This window comes from Mesoplodon mirus (assembly GCF_964341445.2).
Source record: "Mesoplodon mirus genome assembly, chromosome: 16".
NCBI classification, from domain to species: Eukaryota; Metazoa; Chordata; class Mammalia; order Artiodactyla; family Ziphiidae; genus Mesoplodon; species Mesoplodon mirus.
The window spans coordinates 19,010,726-19,025,601 of record NC_138992.1 but is presented as its reverse complement, the minus strand read 5'-3'; the positions used below and the strand labels follow the sequence as shown (position 1 = coordinate 19,025,601).

The following is a 14,876-nucleotide window of genomic DNA, read 5'->3' as shown; positions in this document are numbered from 1 at the left end:
TCCCTGTTCATACAATTTCTTGCTGATAGGTAGAGAAATGATAGATAGATAGATGATAGATAGATAGATATTTAAAAAACTAAACTCTAGAATTTGTCATTTATATTCTTCTAAGAGTCGACAACTGTGGTCCACTTTTCCAAACTTATTTTGCCTGACCTCCCTCTGTTTCAGATAAATTAAACCACTCTTCATTTCCTGAACAAGTCCTGAATTTTCCCATCCTTATGCCTTTGTTCCACTGTTTCTGTTCAGCCTACATCTCCAGGTTTCAAAATCTTATCCATACTTTATCCAACTTAATGTCATACAGTCTTCAAGGCAACATGGTTTAGTAAAAAGACAAACAATGAACACGGAATTATAGATTTTCCAAACACTTTTTCTTTGGCCTCCATTACACCCATGTTCTCACAGCAAAGAAATGAATTTCCTCATCCTTTATGTTCCCATGTTACTTTGCCTATGTTTATTTACAGGAATTACCACATTCTGCCTTATGCCTTAGCTATTTTTTTTACTTCATTTTTCTACTAGATTATAAAGTCCTTGAAAAGGCAAAACATCTTTTTCATCTTTGATTCATGCCATGAAGTATAAAATAATTATCAATTCATGAATTGAATATTATGAATATTCACATTGTCAAATGCAACACTGTTCTGTAGTCCTGCCTCTCCTAAAAGTCTATGTTTTCTTGCTAAGATTTCAGAGATTCGGTAGGAGAGTCTGCCTAAGTTTTTTAATACTCTGAGATAGCATTTGGGAATAGGGACTCACCCAAAAAAGAATCTAAATTTTTTTCCTTTCTCCAGGAGCAATCATTTGAAGCTATTCAGAGCTTTGCCTGTATTCAAGTGATACTACATCCCTTCTGCTTCTTCAGTTGGACACCAGGTTTTATGAGTTGGGTCCACCATCACCCAATATGCAGCACTCCTGAGGCTTAGCTAACACGATGTCCTGCCCATATGTATGTGCCTTTGTTTCTGACACCAATTCCTGGTCTAAAGGATTCTAGTCCATGAAGCAGAACTGGTTTCATTCTACCCAGCTATTACAAGCCATACAGAAGTCACACAGAAAGAACTCCTGGTGGCCACTTTCTTCAGCTGGGCACAGGGAAGGGCAGGACTAGTGCCAGGGGTTTGAGAATGTGGTATGTAAATTGGTAGACTTGATAGACTCCATTCCAGTTCAAAAAACTTTTAAAATAATTATTTAATTCTCCAAGAAGCTCACTTCCCTAGAAGGAGGTCATTTAGCAGTGGGAGAAATTAACTTATTTCTCAAATTTCTAGGTAAGTTATAGTTTGAATTTTTTACTTAAACTCCTACATTTTGGGGTTTTATTTAAATAAGAAATGCACTAAAAAATAAATGTTAAAAATGTGGGCAATAGGAAGATGTTTCCAAAGAGGATAGCATTAAACATTAAGTATATAATGTTCCCATCAGTGTTCCTTCTCTGCCCCTCATTGTTTCTAGAAAAGCAAGAAGTCAAGAGCTTTGTCAGAAAAGCAAGAGGGTTTGGTTGAAATTAGCCATATAACTGGACACTATGTAGGACTGACCTGCCGAACATATAATCGGAATTACTTTGTGTTCTACCAACTCTCCGGGGCCCCAGAAAAGGAACCTAGGAAGGAAATTCAGAAAAGAGCAACAAAATTAAGGAGCTGAGAGGCTGATTTATGAGGCACATTATGAGACCTAAGTATCATGTGGCTTGGCTGAACAATGGCTGAATGAAGACGCGGTGCATGTCTATGAGCTTACAGAGAATGTGATCACTGAGGAAAGGAGAGAGATGGAGTTGTCTTGGGGTTGATAACACCATAGTCACTGCTTTTTTTGGTTTCATTTTTAATATGGGATTCTGTGCTTTATATTTCTCTTTCCTGCTACAGAAGCCACTGCCAATATATTTTAAATCTTTTATAATAAAGGAAAAGATAAAACAACAACAATGGAAACCCTTGTAAAAGTTTACCTTTATAAAATGTAGGAAGTTCTCTAAATGTATTCTCTAAAGGTAGGAGCATTGACTGATAAGTCATAAGAATATAAATCCATTAACAGTCCATCTGAGATAGAGAGGGAGAAATGAGTCTCTGGTACCACATCTAGGGTAAAGGAAAGGGAAGAGAGAAAGAAGTGAAAGGGGAAAAGTGAATCCACCACAGTACTTGCACCTTCTAACCCAGTGGAGTCACCATCTTCGTTGGTAGCCAAGACCAGTAACTCATGAAAAGTCTCTATTACGGGGTCCCCTAACTTCCCCAGAGACCTCAACTGACACATGGTTTATTTTACACAGGAGATCACCAGCCTGTGTGCTATCCTTTAGACTCTGAGTGCGTGGAAAGACTAAGAGAAGGTGCATGTCAGGGGCAGATGGGTGATGGCTGATACGACCAACTTAGCCTCTACTGCCACAAAGGAACAAACAGCCTCCAGTTCTTTCTTACCTCATTGTATGCAAAGCGGTGACAAATGACAAAAATTCAAGTGAGGTTTGCAGTGTCTCAAAAGGTCTAAAAACAATGGATCCATCCTTGAAATAGGTGTTGGGGGTATTATGGAGAATATGACCTGCTCCCTGTCCTCAAGGGCTCCCAGGCAGGAGAGGGAGACAGACACAGAAATAAGCTCATCATTATTCTTCAGTGAGTTAAGAGATAAAAGAGAAAAGCAAGGGATGCTGGGCCTTCAGGGAGAATGAAATCTATCCTAGCAGAGAGGATTCAAGAGACGGTGTCCTGGAGGTGGCAAAGCAGGACCTGACATGATTGTCATCAGATGTCTTCATTTTCAATTTCCAATTGTTTTAATGTGGAGGTCCTTATCCTTTATAGCAGATGACAGAGTGGAGATTCCTTCTGGGGTGACAAGGTCATAATGTAAGAGGTTTGGAGAACTTAAGGATGACACTTCCCTTAAACATTAGAAGCTGGTCTGTGGTGGGACAGACTGAGAAGCTGACACACAGAGAAGCACTAAAGATAGATAGAGGGATGGAATCTTCATGGCTCCGAGGTCCTGATCTCAGTTGCCTCTGAGCCCTAGTGGCACCATTCCCATGCCATTATTATGTGAAATACCACAGCCTCTGTCCAATAAAGTCGTCTTTCTGGAACTAGCTCCAGTTTGGTTTTTATCACTTTCAGAAATCAAGAGACCTGAACGGCAGCACACGTTAGCAGTGACCTGACATCTTCCTTGTCTTAAAGTTACGTTTCTCCTCTCATCCTCCCCTTCTCCAACAAGAGTCAGCCCAACCTCCATGCTGCCAATTTCTCCTTGTTCTGTCAATTCATACATTGAAAACTTGGCCTATAGTCTTGCCTCTCCAACAGTTGTGCTCCTAGTTGTTCCATATCAAGGTTTCCAAAGGCCAGCTCCCATTTCCAAGTACATTGAAGTGTTGTCTACCAGAGCTTTCACCAGAAAATCCAGCTGAGTGGATTGAGGGTTGGGGCCAAGAATCTATATTTTTCATATACAATGGAATGTTACTCAGCCTTAAAAAAGAATGAAATACTGCCATTTTCAGCAACATGGATGGACCGAGAGATTATCATATTAAGTAATTCAGACAGAGAAAGACAAATGTCATATGTTATCACTTACATATGGAACTTAAAAAATGATACAAATGAACTTATTTACAAAACAGAAATAGATTCACAGACATAGAAAACAAACTTATGATTACCAAAGAGCATAGCAAGGGGTGGGGAGATGGATATAAATTAGGAGGTTGGGATTAGCATATACACACTAGTATATATGAAACAGGCAAACAATAGGGACCTACTGTGTAGCACAGGGAACTATACTCACTATCTTGTACTAACCTATAATGGAAAATAATAACCCACATATATAACTGAATCACTTTGCTATACGCTTGAAACTAACACAACATTGTAAATTAACTATACTTCAATTTTTTAAAAACTCATTAAAAAAAAGAATCTATATTTTTCAAAAATACACCCTGGTTGATTCTGACGTACAGCCAGGGGGAAGCATCACTAGAGCATGAAGCCCATCAATTTGAAGAGTATATTGAGTGTCCTCGACATGGCACAAACTAACTGTCCAATCTCTCACCAAGATTAACTGCTCCGTCTGCTTTTCCTCAAAGAAAGCAGAATTCGTGTAGGCTCGGAATTATGTAACAGCAGTTTGTAGCTGCTCAGAGAACTATACGGAAGGGCTTGGGATGACTTCATGCGGGGAAGCAGGCATGGCAGGGGCAGACCTGCACCCTTACATAAGCTGCCTTTTTTTTTTTTAACGGTAAAATATTTATTATTAATTTTCTTAACATAAGACAGCTCTTTATTTTTTTTAATTATTTTATTTTATTTTTTTAGTTTCTGCTTTATAACAAAGTGAATCAGTCATACATATACATCTGTTCCCACATCCCTTCCCTCATGCATCTCCCGCCCTCCCACCCTCCCCATCCCACCCCTCCAGGCGGTCACAAAGCACCGAGCTGATCTCCCTGTGCTCTGCGGCTGCCTTTGATTTCCTTCACGCTGGAGCTGGATGACCTAGAGGAAATTTGTTTCCTTTTAAAGCCTAGAGCTCCATCACACGCCTGTATAATTGTTCTGAAAAGTGTCTTTCCAACACGACTACCCCCAAAGGAGCTGGAGATCGTTATCCCAGAGGCAGCAGCGAAGCTGAAGTACAGGGGAGACTTTTTTTTTTTTTTAAACCATCAAGCAGTGTCAACTTTGGAGCAGGCAAACTGCTCCGCTCCTCCTGAGAGATGACAAGCGTTTCACGGCAGTCACTTTCTTTCTTTCTTTCTTTTTTTCTTGTCACCTTTCACTTTATTTTTTTTATTTATTTTTTTTATTAGTTTCTGCTTTATAACAAAGTGAATCAGTCATACATATACATCTGTTCCCACATCCCTTCCCTCATGCATCTCCCTCCCTCCCACTCTCCCCATCCCACCCCTCCAGGCGGTCACAAAGCAGTCACTTTCGAAAGTAGGTGCCAGGTGGGAGAGGGATCGGATTTGCTGGAGTGTCGGCTCAGTAAAGCAAGTACCTTCCTCAATTCGCTGAGGTTTTGACAGGCGCTGAGCTGGAGGGACCTTATACACTCTCACAGGCTCTTGTAGTCTGACATGCGCTGTTTCACAGGAGGCGTGACACCACTGGTGTTTCAAGGTTTTTCTCTACCAGGCAGAAAGCTTTTATGTACCTCGGGCTCTTATACTGTTATTTCATTATGTTTTACTTGTATTTCTACCAAACCTGCAGAATCGGGGGTTTTAAGAACCAGCGGGGCTTGGAATGGTTCAAGTCAAAAGAACTTGTTGCCTTTCTGTAAACAGCATCATCCGCCATCCTCACTTTGAAACTTCTACTTTCTGCGCCCCCCGCCCCGCCCCCAGCCACTACCTTCTCCCTTCTGTTTCTCCTTTCCTCCCTCTCTCCCCTCCCCCTCTCTCAACACTCTCAAAGCGTGCCCTAAACGGTGACAAACTTGCATGTGCTTCCTTTATGACTAAACCTCCGGGCCTCTAGCCAACCCCTCACAGATGGTCCCAAACATCGGACACCCCTTTAGGGGAGCCCCACGTTTGCAACCTAGCTGGGAACGGCCAGGGTGGAGGAGAAGCGTGACGGGGAGTGGCGGTGTCTTAGTCCTGGGGGAAAGCGAAGCAGCTTCCAGGAGGAAACGGGCGTTTCCTTCCCACGCGCTCGGCGAAACCCTGGGTCCTGGCCCTGGGCCTCCACCCAGCCCCTCCCGGTGCTCTGGGAAAAGCCAGTCGCTACACACAGGCACATGCAGGCCCCGGGGCCGCGCCCTAAGGAGAGCGGCACCCACGGCCAATTGCTATGGCAACTCCGGGGCTCGTTCCATTCCCCACCCCGCCGATCCCCCCGCCTCCTGCCTGAGCTGCAGCCAACCGGCTTGTGCGCGTCCCAGGAGCGCGCTATAAAACCTGCGCGGTGGCGCCGGGCAGGGGCGAGCCCGACCAGGAGCAGGGCGCGCAGATCCAACCTCCGACCTGGAAAGCCCTGTGAAAGCGGCAGGAAAAAGCCTGAACATGCAGAGTGCGCAGAGCCTGCGTCTCGGTCCACGCAATCAGTGCCTCTGCCTGGCTTTCCTGCTCTTCCATCTCCTGGGACAGGTGAGTGGCACACTCGTCAGGTGCCTCTGGTTACTTTGCCTTTCTTGGGCGGCCCCTGCTCGGTCCCGGGGTTGCTCTGCCTTCCAGGGTCCCTGCTAAGAACTTTCCCCTTCTGATCTCGCCCCTCCCCAGGTCCTTGCGACTCCGCGCTGCCCCTCCTCGTGCCCGGCTCCGTGCCCCAAGAAGCCGCCGACCTGCGCCCCAGGGGTGAGAGCCGTGCTGGACGACTGCTCCTGCTGCCTGGTGTGCGCCCGCCAGCGCGGCGAGAGCTGCTCCGTGATGCTGCCCTGCGAGGAGAGCCGCGGTCTCTTCTGCGACCGCAGAGCGGACCCCAGCGCCCAGACTGGCATCTGCATGGGTAACCCTGCCCCCTCCTCCGCCTGACCTCCTGTCCCTCAACTAGCGGAGCTGCCCGCTGTTTCCTCTCCCCTTCCCCCCACTCCCGAGAGGGTGATGAGCAAATACTAACAGTGATGCCGTGGGTGATGTTTATGGAGCGCTGTGTGCCGGGGATGGTCTGGGGGCGCGTGGGGCTTTGCGGAGCGCCAGAAGCCAGAAGGGAAACCTGCCCGCGGAGGTGAGAAGCATGTGCCTCCTTAGAGAAGAATCTAGATAGACAGGGAACAGAGCAGACTTAAGGGCCAGTGAAGTCATTTCCTTTGGAAGTTACCAGGGGACGCTTGGGGGGTGATGGAAGCTTGGGCTTACTCACAGGCTCACAGTTCCCCCAACTGTAGCCAGGCTGGTTTGTTTTCACACCTGTAATTGTCCTACATGAGCCAAAGCAGCCACTACTCTCCTGGGATGACTATGCAACCCCTGTCTGGGCCGTGAGTAAAATAAAAATGCAGGCAACCAGCCAATCCAGGATGGTGAAACTTAATCAACTGGGGATCAATTTCCCACACGGTGCACCATTTAGTTGGAGACCTGTCCCTGCCTCCCTGGATAAGAGGGCTTGGAATAGCCTTTTAGTTTCTTCTCTAAACGAGTAATGATTTATTGTGCTGGAATGCCAAGGAATCCTCATGCCCTTCCCAATTTGACCAGTGAACCTGTTTGGAGGCTATGAAGAGCACTTTTTTCTTTTTAATTCTGAGCTTCTGAAGTAGGAGAATCTAAGGAGGTTCCTGTGAAACGACTTTATCATTGGGAACAACAGCTGAGGACCCTGGGGAATGTCACTTCATGCTCTGCCTGTCTTTCCTCATGCGTAAAATGAGTGGCGGGACTGGGTGGTCTTGAGTGTTTCTTCTTGCACTGGGAGGCCTCCATGAGGACATCTCTCTGCTGGTGATGGATCAGCAACCAGATGGCCTCAACTAGAAAAAGAATGATTTGGGGCTTGGAACATGCGCTGTGGCTCTTATATAGCCTCTTCGATGCATTGTGTTCTTGATTTTCTCTCTCCCCCTCCCTCTCTGCCCTGCTTCCCCAACATTCTAGCGATAGAAGGAGACAATTGTGTGTTCGATGGAGTCATCTACCAAAGTGGAGAGACCTTCCAGCCTAGCTGCAAATACCAGTGCGCCTGCCAAGATGGGCAGGTTGGTTGTGTGCCCCGCTGTGAAGAAGACCTGCTACTGCCCCAGCCTGACTGCCCAGCTCCGAGAAAAGTTAAAGTGCCTGGGGAGTGCTGTGAAAAGTGGATCTGTGACTCCAATGAGACGGGTACATTAGGGGGCCTCCAAACCCTTCCAGGTGAGAAATTCAACATACCTGAAAATGATCACAGCACAGGAATAAGTGCAGGCAGGAAGCATGTATGCTCTTTGGGATCTGCAGTGAGAAACTGGCTTCAGTTTCTGGTCATTCAGTCATGGAGTCCAGCTTGCCCACTGAGATCAGACACATCATGTGTTGGAATCCCAGACAAGTTATTGAAGTACACACAGTCTCTTCTGAAGAAGAATCACATCCAGTGGTTCTGTTGAGCCATAGGAGTGATTTTTCTTATTACACGACTGCCATTTATATTTTAGCCTATCCCACTTGACCCTTGTTAACATTGCAAAGATGTGCTTTGGCAACTTTATGCAAAACATGCAATCGATACAGCTTCTATACTTGTGGCAAGTGTCAACTCCATGGGAACACCATTTAAGCCATTTGCAAAGGGCCTGGTGATGGCTCTTTCTTTTCTGGACTCTGTCAACTACCTATGCACTCTTAAGACCAGCTTCCCTAAAGAAGGCCATCCCTGGACAGGTGTCACAGAGAAATGCCACCTTTCCAGGTGCTGCAGGAAGGATCAAGTGACACTTCAGGATCTTTGTTTTGCTTTTCCTTTTGTTTTGGCTTATAAAGGAACTGATTTTTTTTTTGAAAAGCAAGCATTCAAGATCCAGTAGAGAATATTTTAGAAGCCATTAATCAGCCAGATTATTTATACTGGCAGTACACAGAACTTTACAGTTTTTCTGAAGTCAGAAATTCTCAGCCATGCTTACAGATAGGAAAACTGCCATGTAAGAGAGGAGATTTGCCCTAGGACATGCATATTAAGTGTTGAGACAGAACTGTCTGTCATCAAAGTCCCAGTGACTATATCCTACAACCCAAATAACCAATTCTACCTCCCTAAGGCAGAGCATTACCTCCATCACTATTCTGAGTTGGTTGGTTCTACTTACTCATCCAATTACAATTTTTTCATTATCCTTTCTCTGGACAAAATCACACATTGAAAACATTACGGTTTATGGAATGGTTTTTGATGCTATACTGTGCTATATTCTTAAAACTACTAAGTTTCTCAAAGAGGTTCTCCTAAACTTCTTATGAACAAATCGGACAGTCGTTCCACAAAGATTTCTTGAAGGCTGACCATGTGCCAGGCCTCGTGCTACCTGTTAGGGGTTTATAAATACAGAGATCCAGATGCCAACCATGTGCCAGGCATTGTGCTACTTGTTAGGGGTTTATAAATACAGAGATCCAGGTCTGCCCCCTGAGAACACCTGAGTTGCACAGGTACCGAACTGGATGAGACACTCTTCCTAATGATGGTTGAAAGGACCACTTTGCCATCCCCACATTTTACTCAATAACACTGTCCTTATTTCAACATCCTGTAGCCTACAGGACCGAAGCCACTCTAGGAGTTGCAGTCTCTGACTCAGGTATCAACTGCATTGAGCAGACCACAGAGTGGAGTGCGTGTTCCAAGAGTTGTGGCATGGGTTTTTCCACCCGGGTCACCAACAGGAATCCACATTGCGAGATGGTGAAGCAGACCCGGCTCTGTGTGGTGCGGCCCTGTGACCAAGAGCACAAGCAGCCGACAGATAAGGTATGAGCCTGGGAGGAGCCCCCACCACAGAGGAGGTGGCATTGCCTTGTTGGGGCCTGTGTTTTATTTTTTGTTGTTGTTTTTCTTATAAGGCAAGGAATAGTGACTTTATTCAGAAAGCCAGCAGACCGAGAAGATGGTGGACTAGTGTCGCCAAAAACCATCTTAATGGGGTCTGGATGCCAGTTTATTTTATAGAACAGAGAGGGGGAGGAGGTGAGGAAATAAAGTAAAAAGACCATTGATTTTGCAAAATATCTCCTGGCTTGGCCAGCATCAGGGAGGGGATGTGTTAATTTCTTCCTTTCTGCAGGCATTCACAGGTGGGCAGGGTCAGATTGTCTCCCTGTGAGCTGAACAAAGGCACTTTAGTTTAACATTCAGGCATGGGGCAGGGTTCCCTGAGGCAGCCCATTATGTATGATTATAAAAACAAAAGCAACAAAAAGCAAAGCTTAAAGGAAAAGAAACAGATCCAACATGGAGTCAGATTTTGCTCTTCCCTGTTACAATTCCCCACTGTCTTGTCCATTCTACACTCCTGTGGAAAAGGGGGCAATGACCATTCTAACTGCTTCTTGCTGTGTCTTGTCAGATGGATCTTTCTGAGAACATCCACCATTGGTGCCAGTTGTTCCAAATGTTGAGATTTGTCTTCTTTTGTTCCAGTTTGGAAAGTGTTTACTTTACACCTGTAGACTTAAAACATATTCACAACCTAAAAGTTGAGAGTTATGTTTTATTCGGGAGGGGGACCTGTGAAGCTGACTTCAAGGTCAGCTCTAATGAAGGAGTTTACCTTCTTTTATTTTCTCTTTAATGTATTGAAATATCTCCAGCAACTCACAGCAGATGAAGAGGGAGGGGCCAGACCACTACAGTAATGTCCCCAGTTGAGAAAAGTCTGGCAAATCTCATTTCATCCTGGAAAAAACTGGCTACTCAGTGGTCAAACATGATTTATTTTAGAGAGGTCATTTCTGAGCTCAGCTTTCTTCACCCTTTAGGTTCAGTCTGAAGGAAGCAACAGAGTAGGGACCACATCTGCCTTCCTCATCCCTCAGTCCCCCACATCCTAACTGGGATGTACTGTGTGCTTGATAAACAACTGTTGATGAATAAATGAATGGATGTCTGGGAATTATTTTCTGTATTTCAAAAAGCCTAGTATGACTAGTACATTTGCCAGCATAAGGCTATCTGTGCCAAATAAAATAGCACATTTCTTTCCTTTTTTGCTGGAATGATATCAACTCAGTGTGTTAACGCTGAGTACAAGGCATACAGATCAGAAGCTCTGATTGGTTCCTGATGACATCACAAGCCTTGTTAGCAGAGCTCTAGGTCAGATAAATGCAGTACCCAAATCGAACTAGTATATGGACCCTTGTACAAACCTAAGGCCAAAATAAAACTGTCCCTAACAATGAAAGATTTACATATCTCTCCACTGAGGCAATATCATCTCATGCTTAAGGGTGCAACTCTGGAGCCAGACAGCCTGGCTTTAAATCTTGGCTTCCCACATGAACTAGCTATGGGATCTTGGGTGATTTTCTTAACCTTTAAGCCTCAGTTCTTTCCCCCATATAACAGAGACATTAACAGTACCTATCTCAGAGTTGTCATGGGGATTAAACAGAATGAATTTGCGAAGTGCTGGGCATAGATTACTCTGTTAACATAAATATCATTACCTAGTATTAACCATAATTTCTATTTATTGATAAAGTAAGAGTCTCTAGTGGTTGCATTGTTATATGGCTACTTAGCTGTATGACTTTTTGAGGTCCATTCTAACTTTATGCTTCTTCCACCAATTTAGAAAGAGCACCTAGAAACACGTTATTCTCTGTTTCTGTCCTTCCCTCTGTCTCTGTCTCTTTCTCTCTCTCTCTCTCTCTCTCTCACACACACACACACACACACACACACACACACACACACAGATATTGCAGACCCTGTACCTTTTTGTGGATATTGGCAAAAATATACACTAAACATTAAATATTAAAAAGGAAAAAACAAGAAGCCTTTAAATATTGTCAAGTACACAGTAACTTGCTTATTAAATAAGCCATTTCCATGTCATGACTTTAAAATTTTGCTTTTTCTATTGTTTCTTTTTCCAAAAATTCATATTTTTCTTGTACCTTGCACCAAGTTTAATATTGGGAGATATTATATTTAAGACATTTATTTATAGTATATATATATATATATATATATATATATATATATATATATAGATATATATATATATGTATATATAGATATATATATATATGTATTTCATTAAGGGGCCAGAAATTTGTTTGGAATCTAGGGAAATGCCAACCTAATAATCATTACTTCCTTATCACCAAAAGATTCTTAAATGTGAGATGGTGCTTCTCAAAGCCTGATCCCCAGACCAGCGGCATCATCTAAGAACTTGTTAGAAATGCAAATTATGGGACCCCACATCAAACCTACTGAATCAGAAACTCTGGGTGTAAGGCCCAACAATGTGTGTTTTAACAAACTCTCTAGATAATTCTGATGTACTCTTACTACAGTTTGAGAGCTACCAATTTTAGAGAATTCCAAGTCTCATCACTCCACAAGCTGTGGATTACAACTAGGAATGTGAAAAGCAGTGGAATATTGTGACAAATTAGGTGAAGAAATCTAAGTGGGAAATTAACATATCATCACTGTCTTACTGAATTATCAATATTGGGGTTCCTCTTCAACTCTTACCAATGGAATGTTGAATAAATTCTCCACTTACCATGCCTTCATGGAAACTAACCTTAAATCCCACTGTCTTAGACTTTCCTGAGGTCACAGTGTAATAGAAGGAATGGGCTTTGTGTCAGACAAATTCAGGTTCTAGATGTTTTCTGATCACTTTGGCCTCTGAGACTACGTTTACTCATCTATAAAACTTGGACAGTTGCTCTTTATGTGAATAACTGCTCCTTGTATGAGTGAGTGTTTCTAATAAGGTTAAGTAAGTTAATGTCTGAAAAATATTTGAAACATTAGTAAGCTTGCAGTGATGCCATATTTATTCCATTTCTCTTTATAACACCTAAGAATGTATTGGGCTAATAACAATGCCAAAGCCTATTTATGGTGGCTTGAAAAATTAGGTTTCTTTATCATACATATGCTTTCATCTTCATGCTTATGCCACATGGTCAAAAGATGGCTATATACAATTAGGCATGATTTCCACATTCTAGATAGGAAGGCAAATGAATGCAGGAAGCGATTAAGAACTGTACCCATCTGAAGGGCAAAGGATTTCCCAGAATCCCTTGGTTTATGTATCACTGGCCAGAACTTGGCCACAAGGCCATTGCAAGCTCCCAGATATTCTGGGGAAGAATATACTTGTAGTGGACCACATTACTCAAACAAAATTAACATTCTGTTAGCAAAGAAGAAAGAGCAACAGATTTTGGGTAGGCAACTAGCAAGTTATTCCATATGCCTAGACTGATCCCTTAGAGGAATGATGGCCATTTCATGCATCACTCCTTTTCTTCTTTCTTAGAAAGGGAAAAAGTGTCTCCGCACCACCAAGTCACTCAAAGCCATCCACCTGCAGTTTGAGAACTGCACGAGCCTATACACCTACAAGCCCAGGTTCTGCGGTGTCTGCAGCGATGGCCGATGCTGTACCCCACACAACACCAAAACCATCCAGGTGGAGTTCCAGTGCTCCCCAGGGCAGATCCTCAAGAAACCAGTGATGGTCATCGGGACCTGCACCTGTCACAACAACTGTCCTCATAACAATGCGTCTTTCCTCCAAGACTTAAAGCCAAACACCAGTAAAGGAGAAATGTAATGTGTCCCCTAAGAAGCCCACCTACAGAGGCAACCTGTAGCCACCCACTATCAGATGACTATAAGAAAAATTACAAAGAATTATTATCCACATCTGCGTCTCATGTATTTTCTGTGGTCATATGAGGTCAGTTATGTCTGTTTTTTTTTTCATGAAAGATATGATTAACTGTAAACTTGGAATCAAGGTAAGCTCAGGATAGTGCTTAGGGATGACATTCTTTTGTGCTGTTTGATACACATGAGAATTTCTGTAAATTCAGAAATCAGATATATGTCTTACTGTGTAGACTGTATCACATTACACTCATTTTGTTATACACTAGTGAAATTTCAAGAAAAGGTCACAGTAATGAATGACACAGTGAAATCTAAGGTCACACTGAGGGTGTCATCATACAAATATTTCACCATAGATTGAGATTTGACCTAGGGGTTCTCTGTGGAGCACTCTCTTTGAGTAGCTCAACTCTGAACTTCAAATTCCTAGATCCGAGGAAACATATAGCTCTTCAACTCGAAATCTAGAGATTATTAGTTTTCTGTGTACATAGAAAACAAACTGTATCTACAGTAATGGAATGCTTATTAATTAAGTGCACTGGTGTCATAAATTGGCTTCATTTCAGACAAGTTGACTCCTTTCCAAAAGAAAGAAGCTAAACAGAAAGCTCTCCCTTATACATAGATGACCAGCCTCTACCAGCCCTCAGACATTTGTATGTGTCTGGAGGCTGCTGGGGATCACTAGTTTTTTAATTCAGAAGAAGCAGAACATATCAGCAGGGCTCCTCTCACCTTACTGATGAATAAACTGAGGCCAAAAGCACCTGATTACAACCTTTGATGACTTTCAAGTGTGCTGGTAGTGGAATTTTGAAAAAGAAGAACAAACTCGACAAGACTGCAGTGGCAAGATACCACAAACTGTATGGGAGTTTAGAATTATTGTACAGATCCCCAGACTTATCCTTGGGCCTTAGTTATGCAAACTCATGAACAAGATATATGTGTCTACATACATGTATCTAACTTGTCAGGCTATAAGATAGGTTGCAAACTTAAAATGTATACATTCTTCTAATGTCAACTTATGTGTTCAGCTTTTCTCCTTTGAAGTATTTATATAAATATAAATTATACATTTTTAAAATATTCCTTTTACTTTCTCTATTTGTCAGACATTACTAAATAAACATGATCTTATCAGTGTATGACTCTGCTGTTATTTTTGTGCTTCTGAGTTTATTGAAAACATAAATTAAAATTTACAAATTAAATATTGAAAGCAAAGTGGTCATCTTTAGTTGAGCTTACAACTTCTTATCAGAAGGAAAACAAAAGACAGCTCTTAATTTGGTGATCTCCATTGCCAAGGCCTCAGATATTCTCCACACTTTCTACTCAATCCAATATCTGGATCCCTGATGTTTTTTTCTGGACAACCTGCAAGACACTTCCATATGTTAAAAATTTCGTCTTTATTCCTGTCCTGCCCCTACGTTCTTCAGAACCTCTTTTTTTTTTTTAGATTCTATATATATATGTTAGCATACGGTATTTGTTTTACTCTTT

At 42.8% G+C, this 14,876-nt stretch overlaps 1 protein-coding gene across 1 annotated transcript; it reads left to right on the top strand.

Moving 5' to 3' along the window:
* Positions 1-5,971: 5,971 nt before the first annotated feature.
* On the top strand, positions 5,972-14,515 carry CCN3 (cellular communication network factor 3). Its single transcript, XM_082600823.1, has 5 exons — positions 5,972-6,169; positions 6,302-6,527; positions 7,616-7,870; positions 9,247-9,461; positions 13,006-14,515. Exons 1-5 carry the CDS (start codon positions 6,086-6,088, stop codon positions 13,300-13,302), a joined length of 1,077 nt encoding a protein of 358 aa, XP_082456949.1. The 5' UTR covers positions 5,972-6,085; the 3' UTR covers positions 13,303-14,515.
* The last annotated feature ends 361 nt before the right edge of the window (positions 14,516-14,876 follow it).